Source organism: Pipistrellus hanaki, assembly GCF_964339955.1.
Source record: "Pipistrellus hanaki genome assembly, chromosome: X".
Lineage (NCBI taxonomy): Eukaryota > Metazoa > Chordata > Mammalia > Chiroptera > Vespertilionidae > Pipistrellus > Pipistrellus hanaki.
This window is the reverse complement of record NC_140524.1, coordinates 47,537,742-47,550,432: the sequence shown is the minus strand read 5'-3', so window position 1 is coordinate 47,550,432 and position 12,691 is coordinate 47,537,742. Positions and strand designations below refer to the sequence as shown.

Below are 12,691 nucleotides of genomic sequence, written 5' to 3'. Positions count from 1 at the left end.
CAGGAGAATCTGGTGCTCTGGTAGGCATCTGCTGACTCAGACACTGTTTGCACCCTTGCCACTTTCCTTGCTGCTACCACCCCCTCCACATCTTTCTGTTCCTCCAGGCCAAAGGAAACATCTGCTGGTGCTGGCTTTCTCCCCTTTCCCTGCCAAGCCATGAGCTCCTGCCTGCAGGGCTTTGTCTGCAGGCTGGTTGTACTTCCCCTTTTATCTCCCCATTAATTCCTGGGTGCCCACTTTTAGATGTTTCAATGCGTGGATCTCTCAGTGTGTGTGTGTGTGTGTGTGTGTGTGTGTGTGTGTGTGTGTGTGTTTTAACCAGGGATTTTTTTGTTTTGTTATATTATCATTAGTTAACTTGTTAAAATTTCAGGAGGAGAGGGCAAGGTGTACTGTCATGCCACCATTCCTTTGATGTCACTCGCTTTATCTTTTTTATTATATCCTTTGTACTGGGTGTGAAGTGTATCTCACTTGATTTGCATCATGTCTGATAATGTTGAACATCTTTGCATGTGCTCATTGGCCATTTGTATATCTTCTTTGAAGATATATCTATTCTAATCCTTTGCCAATTTTTAAATTGGGCTATTTGAACATAACATAAAGATTTCTTTCTGGACTTTCAATTCTATTCCAGTGATTCATATGTCTATTCTTATGCTAGTACCACCCTATCTTGATTACTATTGCTTTGTAGTAAGCTTTGAAATAAAGAACGGTGAATCCTCCTACTTCGTTCTTTTTAAAGTTTGTTTTGTTTATTCTGGATCCCTTGTGATTCAATATGAATTTTTTAATTACCTTATCAATTTCTACAGTCAGAGGTGATTCTGATAGGAGTGTATTGAATCTGTAAATCAATTTGGGAAGTATTATCATCTTAACATTATTAAATTTTCCAACTCATGATCATAGAATGTCTTTCCATTTATTTAAGTCTTATTTAATTTCATTTTTAAATGTATCTTTGTTGTTGAAAGTATTATAGGTATCCCCATTGTTTGTTTTCCCATTGACCCCACCCCCACCCCATATTTACCCCTCCCAGGCTTTCACCACTATTTAATTTCTTTCACAAATTTGTTTTTGGTTTCCAGTATATAAGTCTAGCCCTTTTTTTGTTAAATGTATGCCTAAATATTTTATTCTTTTTGGTGCTATTATAAATAAAATCATTTCCAGCCCTAGCTGGTTTAGCTCATTTGATAGAGCATCAGCTTGCAGAACCAGGTTCAATTCCAGTCAAAGGCACGGACCTTGGTTGCAAGTTCCTCCCCGGACCAGTCCTTGGTGGGGTGCATGCAGGAGACAACCAATTGATGTTTTTCTCTCATCCCTCTCTCTCTCTTTTCTATCTTTCCCTCTCTCTTCCACTCTCCCTAAAAATCAAAGTAAAAATATCCTCAGGTGAGGATTAATTTTTTTAAAAAATAGAATCATTTCCTAAATTCATTATCAGATTGTTCATTTCAAGTGTATAAAAATACAATTGATTTTTGTATGTTAATCTTTTATCCTGCAAACTTGCTGAACTTGTTTATTTCTAGTAGTTTATTATTAGGAATTGCTTACTTTTTAAATATACAAAATCATCACATTTGGAAATAGAGATACTTTTCCTCCTTCCTTTCCAATTTGGATACTTTATATTTCAATTTACTGTCTAATAGTCTCTGTTAGAGCTTTCAGTACAGCGTTGAATAGAAATGGTCAGAACAAAAATTCTGGACTTTTTCCTTTTCTTGGGGGAAAAGCTTTCAGTCTTTGACCACCAATATGATATTAGCTCTCAGTTTTTCATAATAACCTTTATCATATTGAGGAAGTTCCCTTTCATTTCTAACTTACTGAATTTTATCATGAGAGGGTGGTAACTTTTGTCAAAGATTTTTCTGTGTCCATTGAGATGATCATATGTTTTGTCCTCTAGTCTATTAACATGGTATATTGCATTAATTGATTTTTGGATGTTAAGCCAACTTTGCATTTCTGAAATAAATACCAATTGGTTATGGTGTAAAATTCTTTTGATATGTTGTTGGATTCAAATGTCTACTATTTTGTTGAGGAGTATCTATATTCATAATAAATATTGCTCTGCAGTTTTCTTGTGGTGTCTTTGTCTAGTTTTGGTATCCAGGTAATATTGGCCTCATAGAATGAGTTTAGAAGTGTTCCCTCCTATCCTATTCTATTTTTGGAAGAGTTTAGTATAAATGCTTCCTTGAGCATTTGGAAAAATTCACCAGTAAAGTCATCTAGGCCTGACATTTATTTATTTATGTATGTATGTATGTATGTATATTTTTTTGTTGAGAGAGGAGGAATTTTTTTTCTAATATATTTTTTATTCATCCCAGAGAGGAAAGAGAAATAGAAACATCAATGATGAGAGAGAATATCAGTTCCCTCCTGTGTGCCCCCTACTAGAGATCGAGCCCATAATCTGGGCATGTGCCCTTGACTGGAATCGAACCCGGGATCCTTCAGTCCATAGGCCTATGCTATATCCATTGAGCAAAATGAGCTAGGGCGAGAGGAGGAATTTTTAATTACTAATTCTTTTCCAGTTATTGGCCTATTAATATTTTCTATTTTTTTCAGTCAGTTTTGATAGTTTCTATATGTCTAGGAATTTGTTCATTTCATCTAGGTTACCTAATTTTTTGGCATAAACTTATTAATGATTTTTCCTTATAATCAATTCTGTATCTATAGTCAGTAGCAATGGCCCTTGTCTTTTTTGTGATGTTACTAATTTGAAACTTCTCTCCTTTTTTTTCTTTTTCTTTTTTTGGCTTGGTCTCTACAGCTAATGTGTGTCAATTTCATTGACCTTTTCAAAGAACCAACTTTTAGTTTCATTGATTATCTCTTATTTTTCTATACTCTATACACTACTATTTCTTTTCTTCTACTCCCTTTGTGTTTAGTTTGCTCTCCTTTTTCAAACATGTTAAGGTGGAAGGTTGAGTTATTGATGTGCAATCTTTCTCTTTTTTTAATGTAGGCACTTACATTTATAATTATCTCTAAACACTAATTTAGAGAGATCCCATAAGTTTTAGTGTGTTGTATCTTCATTTTACTTGATCTCAAAATATTTTCTAACCTTGAACCATTAGTTATTTAGCAATGTTATTTTCCACATGATTCTGAATGTTATAAATTTTCTTCTGTTATTTATTTCTAATTTAATTGTTGTGCTCAAAAAAACATATTTGGTATGATTTCATTCCTTTTAAATTTACTGAGGCTTGTCGGGACCGGTTTGGCTCAGTGGATAGAGTGTCGGCCTGCGGACTGAAGGGTCCCGGGTTCGATTCCGGTCAAGGGCATGTATCGTTGTTGTGGGCACATCCCCAGTAGGGGATGTGCAGGAGGCAGCTGATTGATGATTCTCTCTCATCGATGTTTCTAGCTCTCTATCCCTCTCTCTTCCTCTCTGTGAAAAAATCAATAAAAATATATTTTTTTAAAAATTACTGAGGCTTATTTTATGACCTAAATGTGGTCTGGTCTATTCTGGAGAAGATTTTAGGTACACTGAGAGGAATGTATATCCTGCTGCTATTAGGTAGCATGTTCTATAGATTATAGATTTATTAGAGGTGCACAAAATTCATGCATGGGTAGGGCCCTAGGCCTTGCCAGCCATCAGGGCCAATCAGGACCTTCCAGCTGCCAGACAAATCCTTCCTTTGTTCCATGTAGCCCCATGGTGGTCAGCACACATCATAACAAGCAACCAAACTCCCGGTCTCCCAGTCAAACTCCTAAGGGGACACTTTGCATGTTAGCCTTTTATATACATAGATAGTGTTGCTCAGGTCCTCTATTTCCTTGGTGATCTTCTGCTTGCTTATTCTTTCCATTATTGAAAGTGGGGTGTTAAAGACTTCAACTATTGCTTTTGGCTTATATATTTCTCCTTTTGATTCAGTCAGCTTTTGCTTCATGTATTTTGGGGCTCTATTGTTAAGTGCTAGCACTGTACTTTTGTGGTGGCTGTAAGCTCTAGTAAAAAGCTAACACCTTGACCCTATCAAATTGGAATCTAAAGGGCATTTAAAATTCTGTTTTCCAACATCTTGATCACCATGATAAACTGTGGGGTAGTTAAAAGCAAGGGGTTTGTGGTCCCTCAGACCTGGGCTCAAATCCAGACTGCCATTTATGACTCATGTGACCTTGGGTAAATTACATAACCAACTGGATTAGTTTCCTCTGTAAAATTGGGATAGTAATAGCACCTACCTCATTGGGTTGTTATGAGTATTAAATGGAATAATGTCTGATGACCTTACCCTAAATTAGTACTTGCTTGATACCTGTCTGATAGCAAAGTGATTTGGCATTGTCTGAGTATATTTTCAGATATCATGGGGAGGGGCCCTCAAAACAGACTAAGAGAGAGACAGATGAAGCATTTGATATAGGTGATCCTCAAAGGCACAGACCTACCATTATTAAAAACTGTTGCCCTGCCCAGTGTGGTTCAGTGGTTAGAGTGTCAGCACATGAACCTACGGGTTTTAGGTTCAATTCCCGGTTAAGGGCACATACTTGGGTTACAGGTTTGGTCCCCAACCATGGTTGGGCACGTGTGGGAGGCAACAATCAGTGTGTCTTTCTCACATCAATGATTCTCTACTTCTCTCTCCCCCCTCCCTCCCTTCCACTCTCTCTAAAAATAATCAATGGAAAAAATATCCTTGGATGAGTATTAACAATTAATCAATCAATCAATGAAAGCTGTTTAGCAGAACATTTTGCCACATGTATATGTAATGGATAAGCTGGCCCTATATGACTACAGAGCGATAATGATATTTGAGGAATTGTAACAATGTCCTTCCCACCTTTTCCCCCCTCCTATATAATCCCAGCATATCTCTTATAGGTTTTATACATTCAGATGCCCAGAATTCTAGATGTCAGTCCATTGACAGTCCTCTCTGAAAGGCAAAATCTCGGGCATTGTATGTAGCGTAGCCTGTTTTACACTTTCCCATTAGTAACTTGTCAGATTTATTTCCTTATGCTAGATGACATTCAACATAATGCAAGAGTGACAGGGCACTGGAAGTTGGAAAGGCTCTGAAAAGGGTGAGGGCAGGGACAGTTTCAAGAATGATATAAAACAAATATCAGTTATTTAAGTATCCTTATAGGTGACTCTCAACCTATCCATGTAAGAGTCCAACTATGCCCAGATACCAAGGTGTTTACCCCTACCCCACCTCACCCCATGCCTTTTTCCATTTCAGAGGTGATGGGGCTATTAGCAACTCATTATACTCACTCTACATTTAGGGCCAGCAGCAACATGGGCAATTGACTCCCTTTTCCCTAATCCCTAGCAGCCAGGTGAGACTCTTTCTTGGTACCTGCCATTCAACTGTGCACAATAAACCCAGGCCAGAGACACCATGAGAACTCCTCCACAATCCTCATTACCAAGGCTCACCTGTTGATTCTCTTTCTGGGTTTAGATTACATGCACAGTGCCCATCGCCCTGTCACTGGGGGCCACCTGGGGAAAAAGGAGAGTAGTTATGTGGGCAGCGTGGGCACCAGCCCCAGGAAGTCGAGCTGCTGCACGCCCCCGCCTGCCGACTCTGAGCTTGTCAGCTTTTGCTACCTCCACATGCGGGAACAAAGGAAGGAGCAGGAAAGCCGGACAGATGTCAATGAAAATTTAATCTTCTTTGAGGAGACCAGGCCCCGGACCAAATCTGACCCCACTTCCAAAAGCTCTGGCCAAGGTTACAATGTGGTCCCTGATGACTTTGACGCAGCCAGTCTGGATCACGAGCCTTGTGCCAGTAGGGCCAGATCTTATACCTTGGACAATTCCCTTGGGACTGAAGCTCTGAATTTCTACTGTGACTCTTGCAAAACCAAACTCCAAGAGCAGCTGGGTCCTCGCAAAGGTGGGAGGCCTGGTTCCTCTCGTGATAATATAGTAGACCTGATGTCCCTACCACCTCCTGGGAGTGAAGAAGAAGAAGAGGAGGAAGATGAGAGTACATCCCTGTTGCCTGCCATTGCGGCCCCACCTCCTGGTTTCCGAGACAACAGTTCTGATGAGGATGACTCCAAGCGCCGGGCAGCCCAGAGCCAGGAACAAGGACGCCACCTGCGTGGGCTCCTGTATGATGAGATTCCAGTGACATTGATTGACAGCATGCAGACCCGAACTGTCCGAGATCATGCTCAGGAGTTGGATGATGCACTAGTGTCCACTCTGCAGGCTCTAGAAGCCTTGGCAGCATCAGAGGATGGACCACACCCTCCACCCCCACAGGCTGCAGGTAACGGCCCATTCCTCCTCACTCTTGCCTCCCCTTCCAGGCAGGGCCAGCAGATGACATTCTTCTTCCCAAGCAGAGATCAAAGTAACTGTGGTGTGTTAGGACAGTGAATGGGCCAGAGGTGGTTCAGATAGTTTTGGGGAGCAATGATGTTATGGCAGGGGTCTGCTGCTCAGCTCCAGCTAGAGCTCTGGCTCTTGCCATTCTATCTCTGGAAATGTCTTGTAGATGGACCCCAGGGATTGGGGCCATGCAAGCTATGGATCCAGGTTAGGATGGAGGATCAAAGCAAAATTGTCAGAGATATACAAAACAGCCAAAGGACTTCCAGCATGCACATGGCTGGAACAAAAATCAAACGACGCAGTAACCACCTAGCGACCTGGGTTTAGGGGAGCCAGGAATCTTCACTGCTCAAAGCAGAGATCTTTATTCTGCCTAAGAGCATGGGCTCTCAATCAGATGCACTCAAGTCCTGTCTGCTTTACTCACTTTCAGTGTGACCTTGGCAAGGCACTTACCCTTTCTGAGCCTCACTTTTGTCATCTTAAATGGGTTTGATAACAATAGTCATATCACATAGTGTTGTTGTGAGGTTTAAATAAGATCATTCAAAGCACTTGAGCACTGCTTAGCACGTAGGAAGGACTCAGTAAGTGGTAGCTATTATTATTAATTATTATTTTTTTAAATACTTTTGTTGATTTCAGAAAGGAAGGGAAAGGGAAAGAAAGATAGAAACATCAATGATGAGAGAGAATCATTGATTATCTGCATCCTGCACGCCCCTACTGGGGATGGAGCTGGCAACCTGGATATGTGCCCTTGGTGGGAATCAAACCCCAGGACTCTTCAGTCCATAGGCCGACGCTCTATCCACTGAGCAAAAACCAGCTAGGGCTATTATTAATTATTATATGTTGGGAAGATCATAGAACATGCATGTTATCTGTTCCATACACACGTCCACTTTGTGTAGACAAACATACATGTCAGACATGCACCCATACACATTTCCATAAACATACAACTTAAAAAGAAGTGGTCAGTGATACAGCAACAGAAAAGGAATAAGGTGAAGTAAGGCACAGGAGAAAGCACATGAGGAGGGGAAAATGTTCACATAGAGGGTGAAGAAGTTGGGGGTCAGAGGGAGCCTGCCTGACCAGAGAGAGTACCAACACCTGCCTTTTCTGTATTTGAGGGCAACCTTGGTGTCAGGCAGCTCCCATTTATAGAGCTCTAAGCACTAGCTGCTCCAAAGCTAGGGGCCCATGTGGTAGCCAGAGGGAGGACAATCTTAGCTAAATGGCCTCAGCTGCAAGGACTCAGCTGGCAGGCTTGCCAGATGAGAGGGTCCAAATAGAGAGGGACCTGTCTTTGCCAGCCCTCTTCAGGACAATTAACAAAAATTTACTGGCTGTAGAACCTAAAAATAGTGATGATTAGCATGTTGTTTTGCATGTGTTTTGCATGTTAATTTGCCATCAAAGTGCCCAGATCTTCTTTGTGCCTCTTTTGTTCTCTTTTGGATTCCAGCCTTTCATAACTCCTCCCCAGGTTGCCTCTTGTTGTCCCCTCCCCTCCACTCCTCCCACACTTAACTCTGCAGTCCCCCCAGGCTTGACTGGTTTTCCCCAATTTGCAGTACTGCTGGCTAGCCTTGTCCCCCGTAAACTCTCTACAAATGATTGGGAGAGGACTTGATCTGAGTTAAGTGCAGCAAGCCCTCTCCCTGTTCCTCCAGGTCTGATTGTGCTGGCCACAATCACCCCTGAATCATCGCTGGATTCGGGCCATGAAACCAACTCTTCAGAGCTCACAGATATGTCGGAGATGATGTCTGCCATGAAGCAGCACCAGAACACCACCTACTTCCTGACCCAGCACCTCAACAAAGACAGTCTTCTGACCCGCAAGGACCTGCCTTTCCGGATCCAGAGCTGTGCAGCCCAGGCTGTTCTCACAGCCCCTTACTCTCTTGGGCGCCCGGATCCCAACCCATCCCTCCAGCCAGCTGTCACAGGCCAGAGTCCTGGCCCCCTTGGCGCTCGGAGGAAGCTGCCCCAGCCAGAGGCTCAGTCACAGCTAGAGCGAACATATGCCCTGGCAGTGCACCCAGCACTGTCCCCACAGCTTAATGAACAGAAGAATCTGAGCCTGCTGTCCCCAGTTCCTGAGGACAAAGGGCCTGGCTACACTAAGGCAGGCCTAGAGATGTCACTGAGGGCGGCCACACCATCCCTCAGTGAAGACCAGGTCTCTGAATTAAGGGGGAACCTGCCAAAGGAGGTCAGGTTGAGCCCCAAGCTTATCCTGGACCCAAAGAGCAGTGTGACCCCAGCTATCATCTCAGCTGCCCTACAGCAGGTGGTTCACACTAAGAGCCTACCTGCCTCTGGCGGGGCCCTGGGGAACCCTGCCAGCAGTGGGGAAAGGAGGCTGGAGGCCAGCATGGGGAAGCCAGAGGTCACCATGATGAGTGGCAGTGCCAATAAGAATCTTAAGTTCAAAATAAGCCCAGAGGTCTCTTCCAGCTCCAGAGTAACCACAGGTAGCCGGGCTGACAGCCTGCACCTCTCCCCACAAAAGGATAGGCTGCCTGTTCAAAGTTTCCCTCCCAAAAACTATCATTTGAGAGCGAGTCGGGAGTCAGTGGGCAAGCAAGCTACAGGAGAAGTAGCAGGCAAGGGTAGGCCAGAGGGTATTAAGCCTTCCCTGCATAAGCAGAGCACCATCTCCAGCCAAGGGGAGAAGGGGCAGCTGGAGAGCACGCCCCAAAGCAGCAAGCTTGAGGAGACCAGCCTGGTTTCCCGAGCTAGCTACCCAATTGCTCTGCAGAGTCCCAGCTGCCAATCTCAAGGCCACAGCCCCAGCTTTCAGCCACGAGGCCACAGCCCCAGCTTCCAATCGCGAGGCCACAGCCCCAGCTTCCAATCGCGAGGCCACAGCCCCAGCTTCCAGCCACGAGGCCACAGCCCCAGCTTCCAGCCACGAGGCCACAGCCCCAGCTTCCAATCGCAAGGCCACAGCCCTAGCTTCCAATCGAGAGGTCACAGCCCTATCAGCCTGTCCCGAGGCCAGAGCCCCAGCTGCCTTCCTCAAGGCCAGAGCCCACTGAGGCCCCAGGCTGCCAGCCGTCAGGTGAGCACCATGCCCTCTAGGAAGCTTGAAACAACCCTGGATGGAGCCCAAGTGACCTCCGAAGGCCCCACAAAGCCCAAATCATCTCGAGGTCCTTTTAGGCTACGCAACTTATTCTCTGCCACCTTCCCAACCCGCCAAAAGAAGGAAACCGATGAGCGGCAGGCCCAGCTGCAGAAGGTAAAGCAGTATGAGTTGGAGTTCCTTGAGGAACTTCTAAAGCCACCAAGCCAGGGGGAGCTTCCAGGCACTGAATATCTCCAACCTCCAGCACCAGGCCGCTGCAGCTGCCAGCTACGCAGCAGCCCTATACAGCAGGGGCCTGGCATGTCCCGTGAGCAGAGACGCAGCTGTGATTGTAAACGCATCTGCCGCGGGGGTCGGCCACAGGCGCCCCAGACACCAGTGCCCAGCCTCCAAGGGAGGGAGAAAGACAAGGTCCTGCCTACCCAGAGGCAGCCAGAGGCAGGCCCAGACTTGAACCTTGGCAGTCCCACCAATGTCCGGCGCATCCGCTCCACCAGCATGGAATCCCGAGAGTGCCGATCAGACCCTGAGAGCGGTATTTCGTGCCTGAGCACATGTGCCTCGGGGGGAGAGTGTCTGGGAGCTCCCAACTATAGGAAACTTATGCGCCATTATAGCATCAGTGAGCCAGACCAGGGTGACAGGGCCTCGCTGACCTCGGATGTCTATCCACAGCCACCCCTGGGCATGCTGCCCAGGGAGGCCAGGGAGGTAGAGACAGGCCTCCCCCTAGGCTTGGGTCCCAAAAGCAGGCCTCTAGAGTCACCAACCCTAGGAGACCCTTCATATGTCCAAGTTGCTCCTGAGACAAAAGGCCCCAAACAGATGGCCGTGTTCTCACTGCCAGAAGAGGTGTACCGGAAGCCCGCCGAGTTGGACGAAGACAGTGAAAGCAGCAAGTGCTGCTCCATCCGCTACTGCTTCTACTACCGCAAGTGTGACATAGCGGATGATGCCAGTGATGGCAAGGATGAGCTCTCCTACTCCATCCCCATGAAGATCTTGCCCGGTATGAAGCTGGACGACAAGGTAGTGCCCGTAGTGAGCAGGACCCTGCAGGTGCTGGATGCTGCCACCTGCAGCAGCCCCGAGGCCTCCCGCACCCAGGAAATTGACCTGCGGGTATCCACCTTCGAGGGGAGCCTAGCCAAGATCAATGCCCTGCGGGCCCATGCCTATGGCCTGCCTGACGGCTTCCTGGCTGCACGGCTGGACACCAACGAGTTGCTGACAGTCCTGCGGCAATGTGTGGCCAGCCCCGAGGCCCGTGCTCCCAAGCCCTATGGCTCCCAGATCTCTGAGTACAAGCTGGAGCTGTTTCTCAAGTTCAAGGAGCTCCGGGCTTCCTGCCGCCGTGTAGCCAACGTGGACAAGAGCCCAACTCACATGCTGGCAGCCATCACGGGCAGCTTCCAGGTGCTGAGCAGCCTCATTGAGACCTTCGTGCGGCTGGTGTTCATCGTGCGCTCTGAGGCACAGCGCCAGGAACTGCTGGCCAAGGTAGAAGAGGTGGTAAGGAACTACACCTTCCTGCTGCGTGCTGCTGAGGAGTCCACCATTCGGAATCTGAACCACCAGCAGCAGCAACAGCAGCAGGCAGCAGCAGCTATGGGAGTAACCCCGGGGCACCCACCAGGATCCCCAACTTCGGCGACTGTTATGAGCACATTCACCCACCCCTTAAAAACCCTTCTTAAGTAGGGCGTCTGCCCAAGCCTCCCCCCTCCCCAACCTCAGACCCAGGTTTGAGCTTTGTGGTCCTTGCATCCTGTGATGAGTGTATGTGTCTGCTGGACCAGTCAGGGTCCAAAAGCCTTCAGTCTCCAGGGCGCAAACTCCTAGCATTGAGGCTGTCCCTGAGGTCTCCAGGCTGCTGCTGCCCTGGGTTTACTCACTCCTTCCCTGGCCTCTAGGCGTCACTGTGAGAGCCAAGACCCCTCGTCACTACGCCCACTGCAGAGCTGTATTTTATCTCTTCTCTAGGGCTGAGAGGTGACATCAGGCTCACTTCCTGCTCCATTTTTGACACAGGGAAGCCAGGGCCTGAAGGAGCCAGGCCAGATGGCCTTGAGCTCCTTCTGGCATCTGCTCCTCTCCAGGGAGCAATGGCAGTAGCAGCAGGCCACAGGGCCTAGTGGAGGGTAAAGAGCCCACCCACCATGGGCTCACACTCACTTTGCCGAAGCCACCCCAGAGGGCTCACGCCCGGGTGGTAGTCCTCCAGAAAACAGCCACACAAGGCTGTTTGCAGCCAGCCCTGCAGGCTGGCAGCCTCGGGAGCCCTCACTCCCAGGCCTAGTAGCTCCACACCAGCCATCCCCTAAGTGCCCTGTCCCTCGCTGGTGGGCAGGGCAGCTCAGTCCACTAGGGAGCAAGCATCTGGGATCACCCTACTCATTCTGGTTAAAGTACCTGGTGAAAATGTTTGCCCGGGGAGACCCAGCGCAGGCCTCCGAGCTGGCCTGGCCCGGCATAGTACAGTGGCTGTAGCTGCAGGCATGCGGCTCCTCTCTCAACATTTCTACTAGACAGGCTGTCCTTAGGAGTTCCACTTAGCTACAGATTGGGGGTGGGGGGTGGGGGGAGGGTGGGAAGGGGTTAGGGGATAGGGATGGGTGTTGATGACTATATCTTAAACTTCTGGAAGCTAGCGTGATATGTTAATCCTGAGTATATGCTTTTGGCTGTGTATTGACCCTGTGGATTTGTCTCTCTAAGAAAAGAAGCTGAGCGCCTTACCAAGTGCAGTCCTGCACCTCTCTCTCTCTCTCTCCGGAGTCATCTGGAAGGGAATTCACACTGTTTAGCATCCTCCTTGACACACATCTACTGCTGCGGTCACCGCCCCCCTACAACCTTCATGGGAGTGAAGACACGGAGTCCCTACTAATTGTCCCATTGTAGGGAACAAAGAAAGCCAATGTTTCTTCTGTATAGATTGCTTCTCATCCACTTCTCCATATCTCCCCATTTATCCACTCACATATACCCTGTGTCTGCCCCTCATCATCATTAAATGAGAGACTCCTGTGAAATCTCCCATTCTTACATGAGTTTTATAAAGATGTACACTGTGCTTGACCCCCACCCAACCTTGGTATCCCCTAATGCAATTAAGCCCCCCTGAGTGGCAATTTCTCCCAGAAAGATTAGGGGAGCTCCTTCTGCAGAAGCCAGCTCCACCTTCCTTGCCTCTC

The 12,691-nt window shown here is 47.1% G+C and overlaps 1 protein-coding gene across 7 annotated transcripts in view; it reads left to right on the top strand.

Moving 5' to 3' along the window:
- The window catches only part of FRMPD3 (FERM and PDZ domain containing 3), a 172,252-nt gene extending 159,940 nt beyond the window's left edge, over positions 1–12,312 (top strand). For 6 of the 7 annotated variants that reach the window (XM_084870428.1, XM_084870426.1, XM_084870432.1 and 3 more), the window contains 2 exons: positions 5,502–6,323; positions 8,071–12,047. In XM_084870428.1, coding sequence (XP_084726554.1) covers positions 5,502–6,323; positions 8,071–11,195 — 3,947 coding nt within the window. In that variant the 3' untranslated portion in view covers positions 11,196–12,047. Of the gene's footprint in view, positions 1–5,501; positions 6,324–8,070; positions 12,048–12,212 lie in introns of those variants that run through there. The other variant, XM_084870427.1, reaches the window with a different exon arrangement.
- Positions 12,313–12,691: the final 379 nt, after the last annotated feature.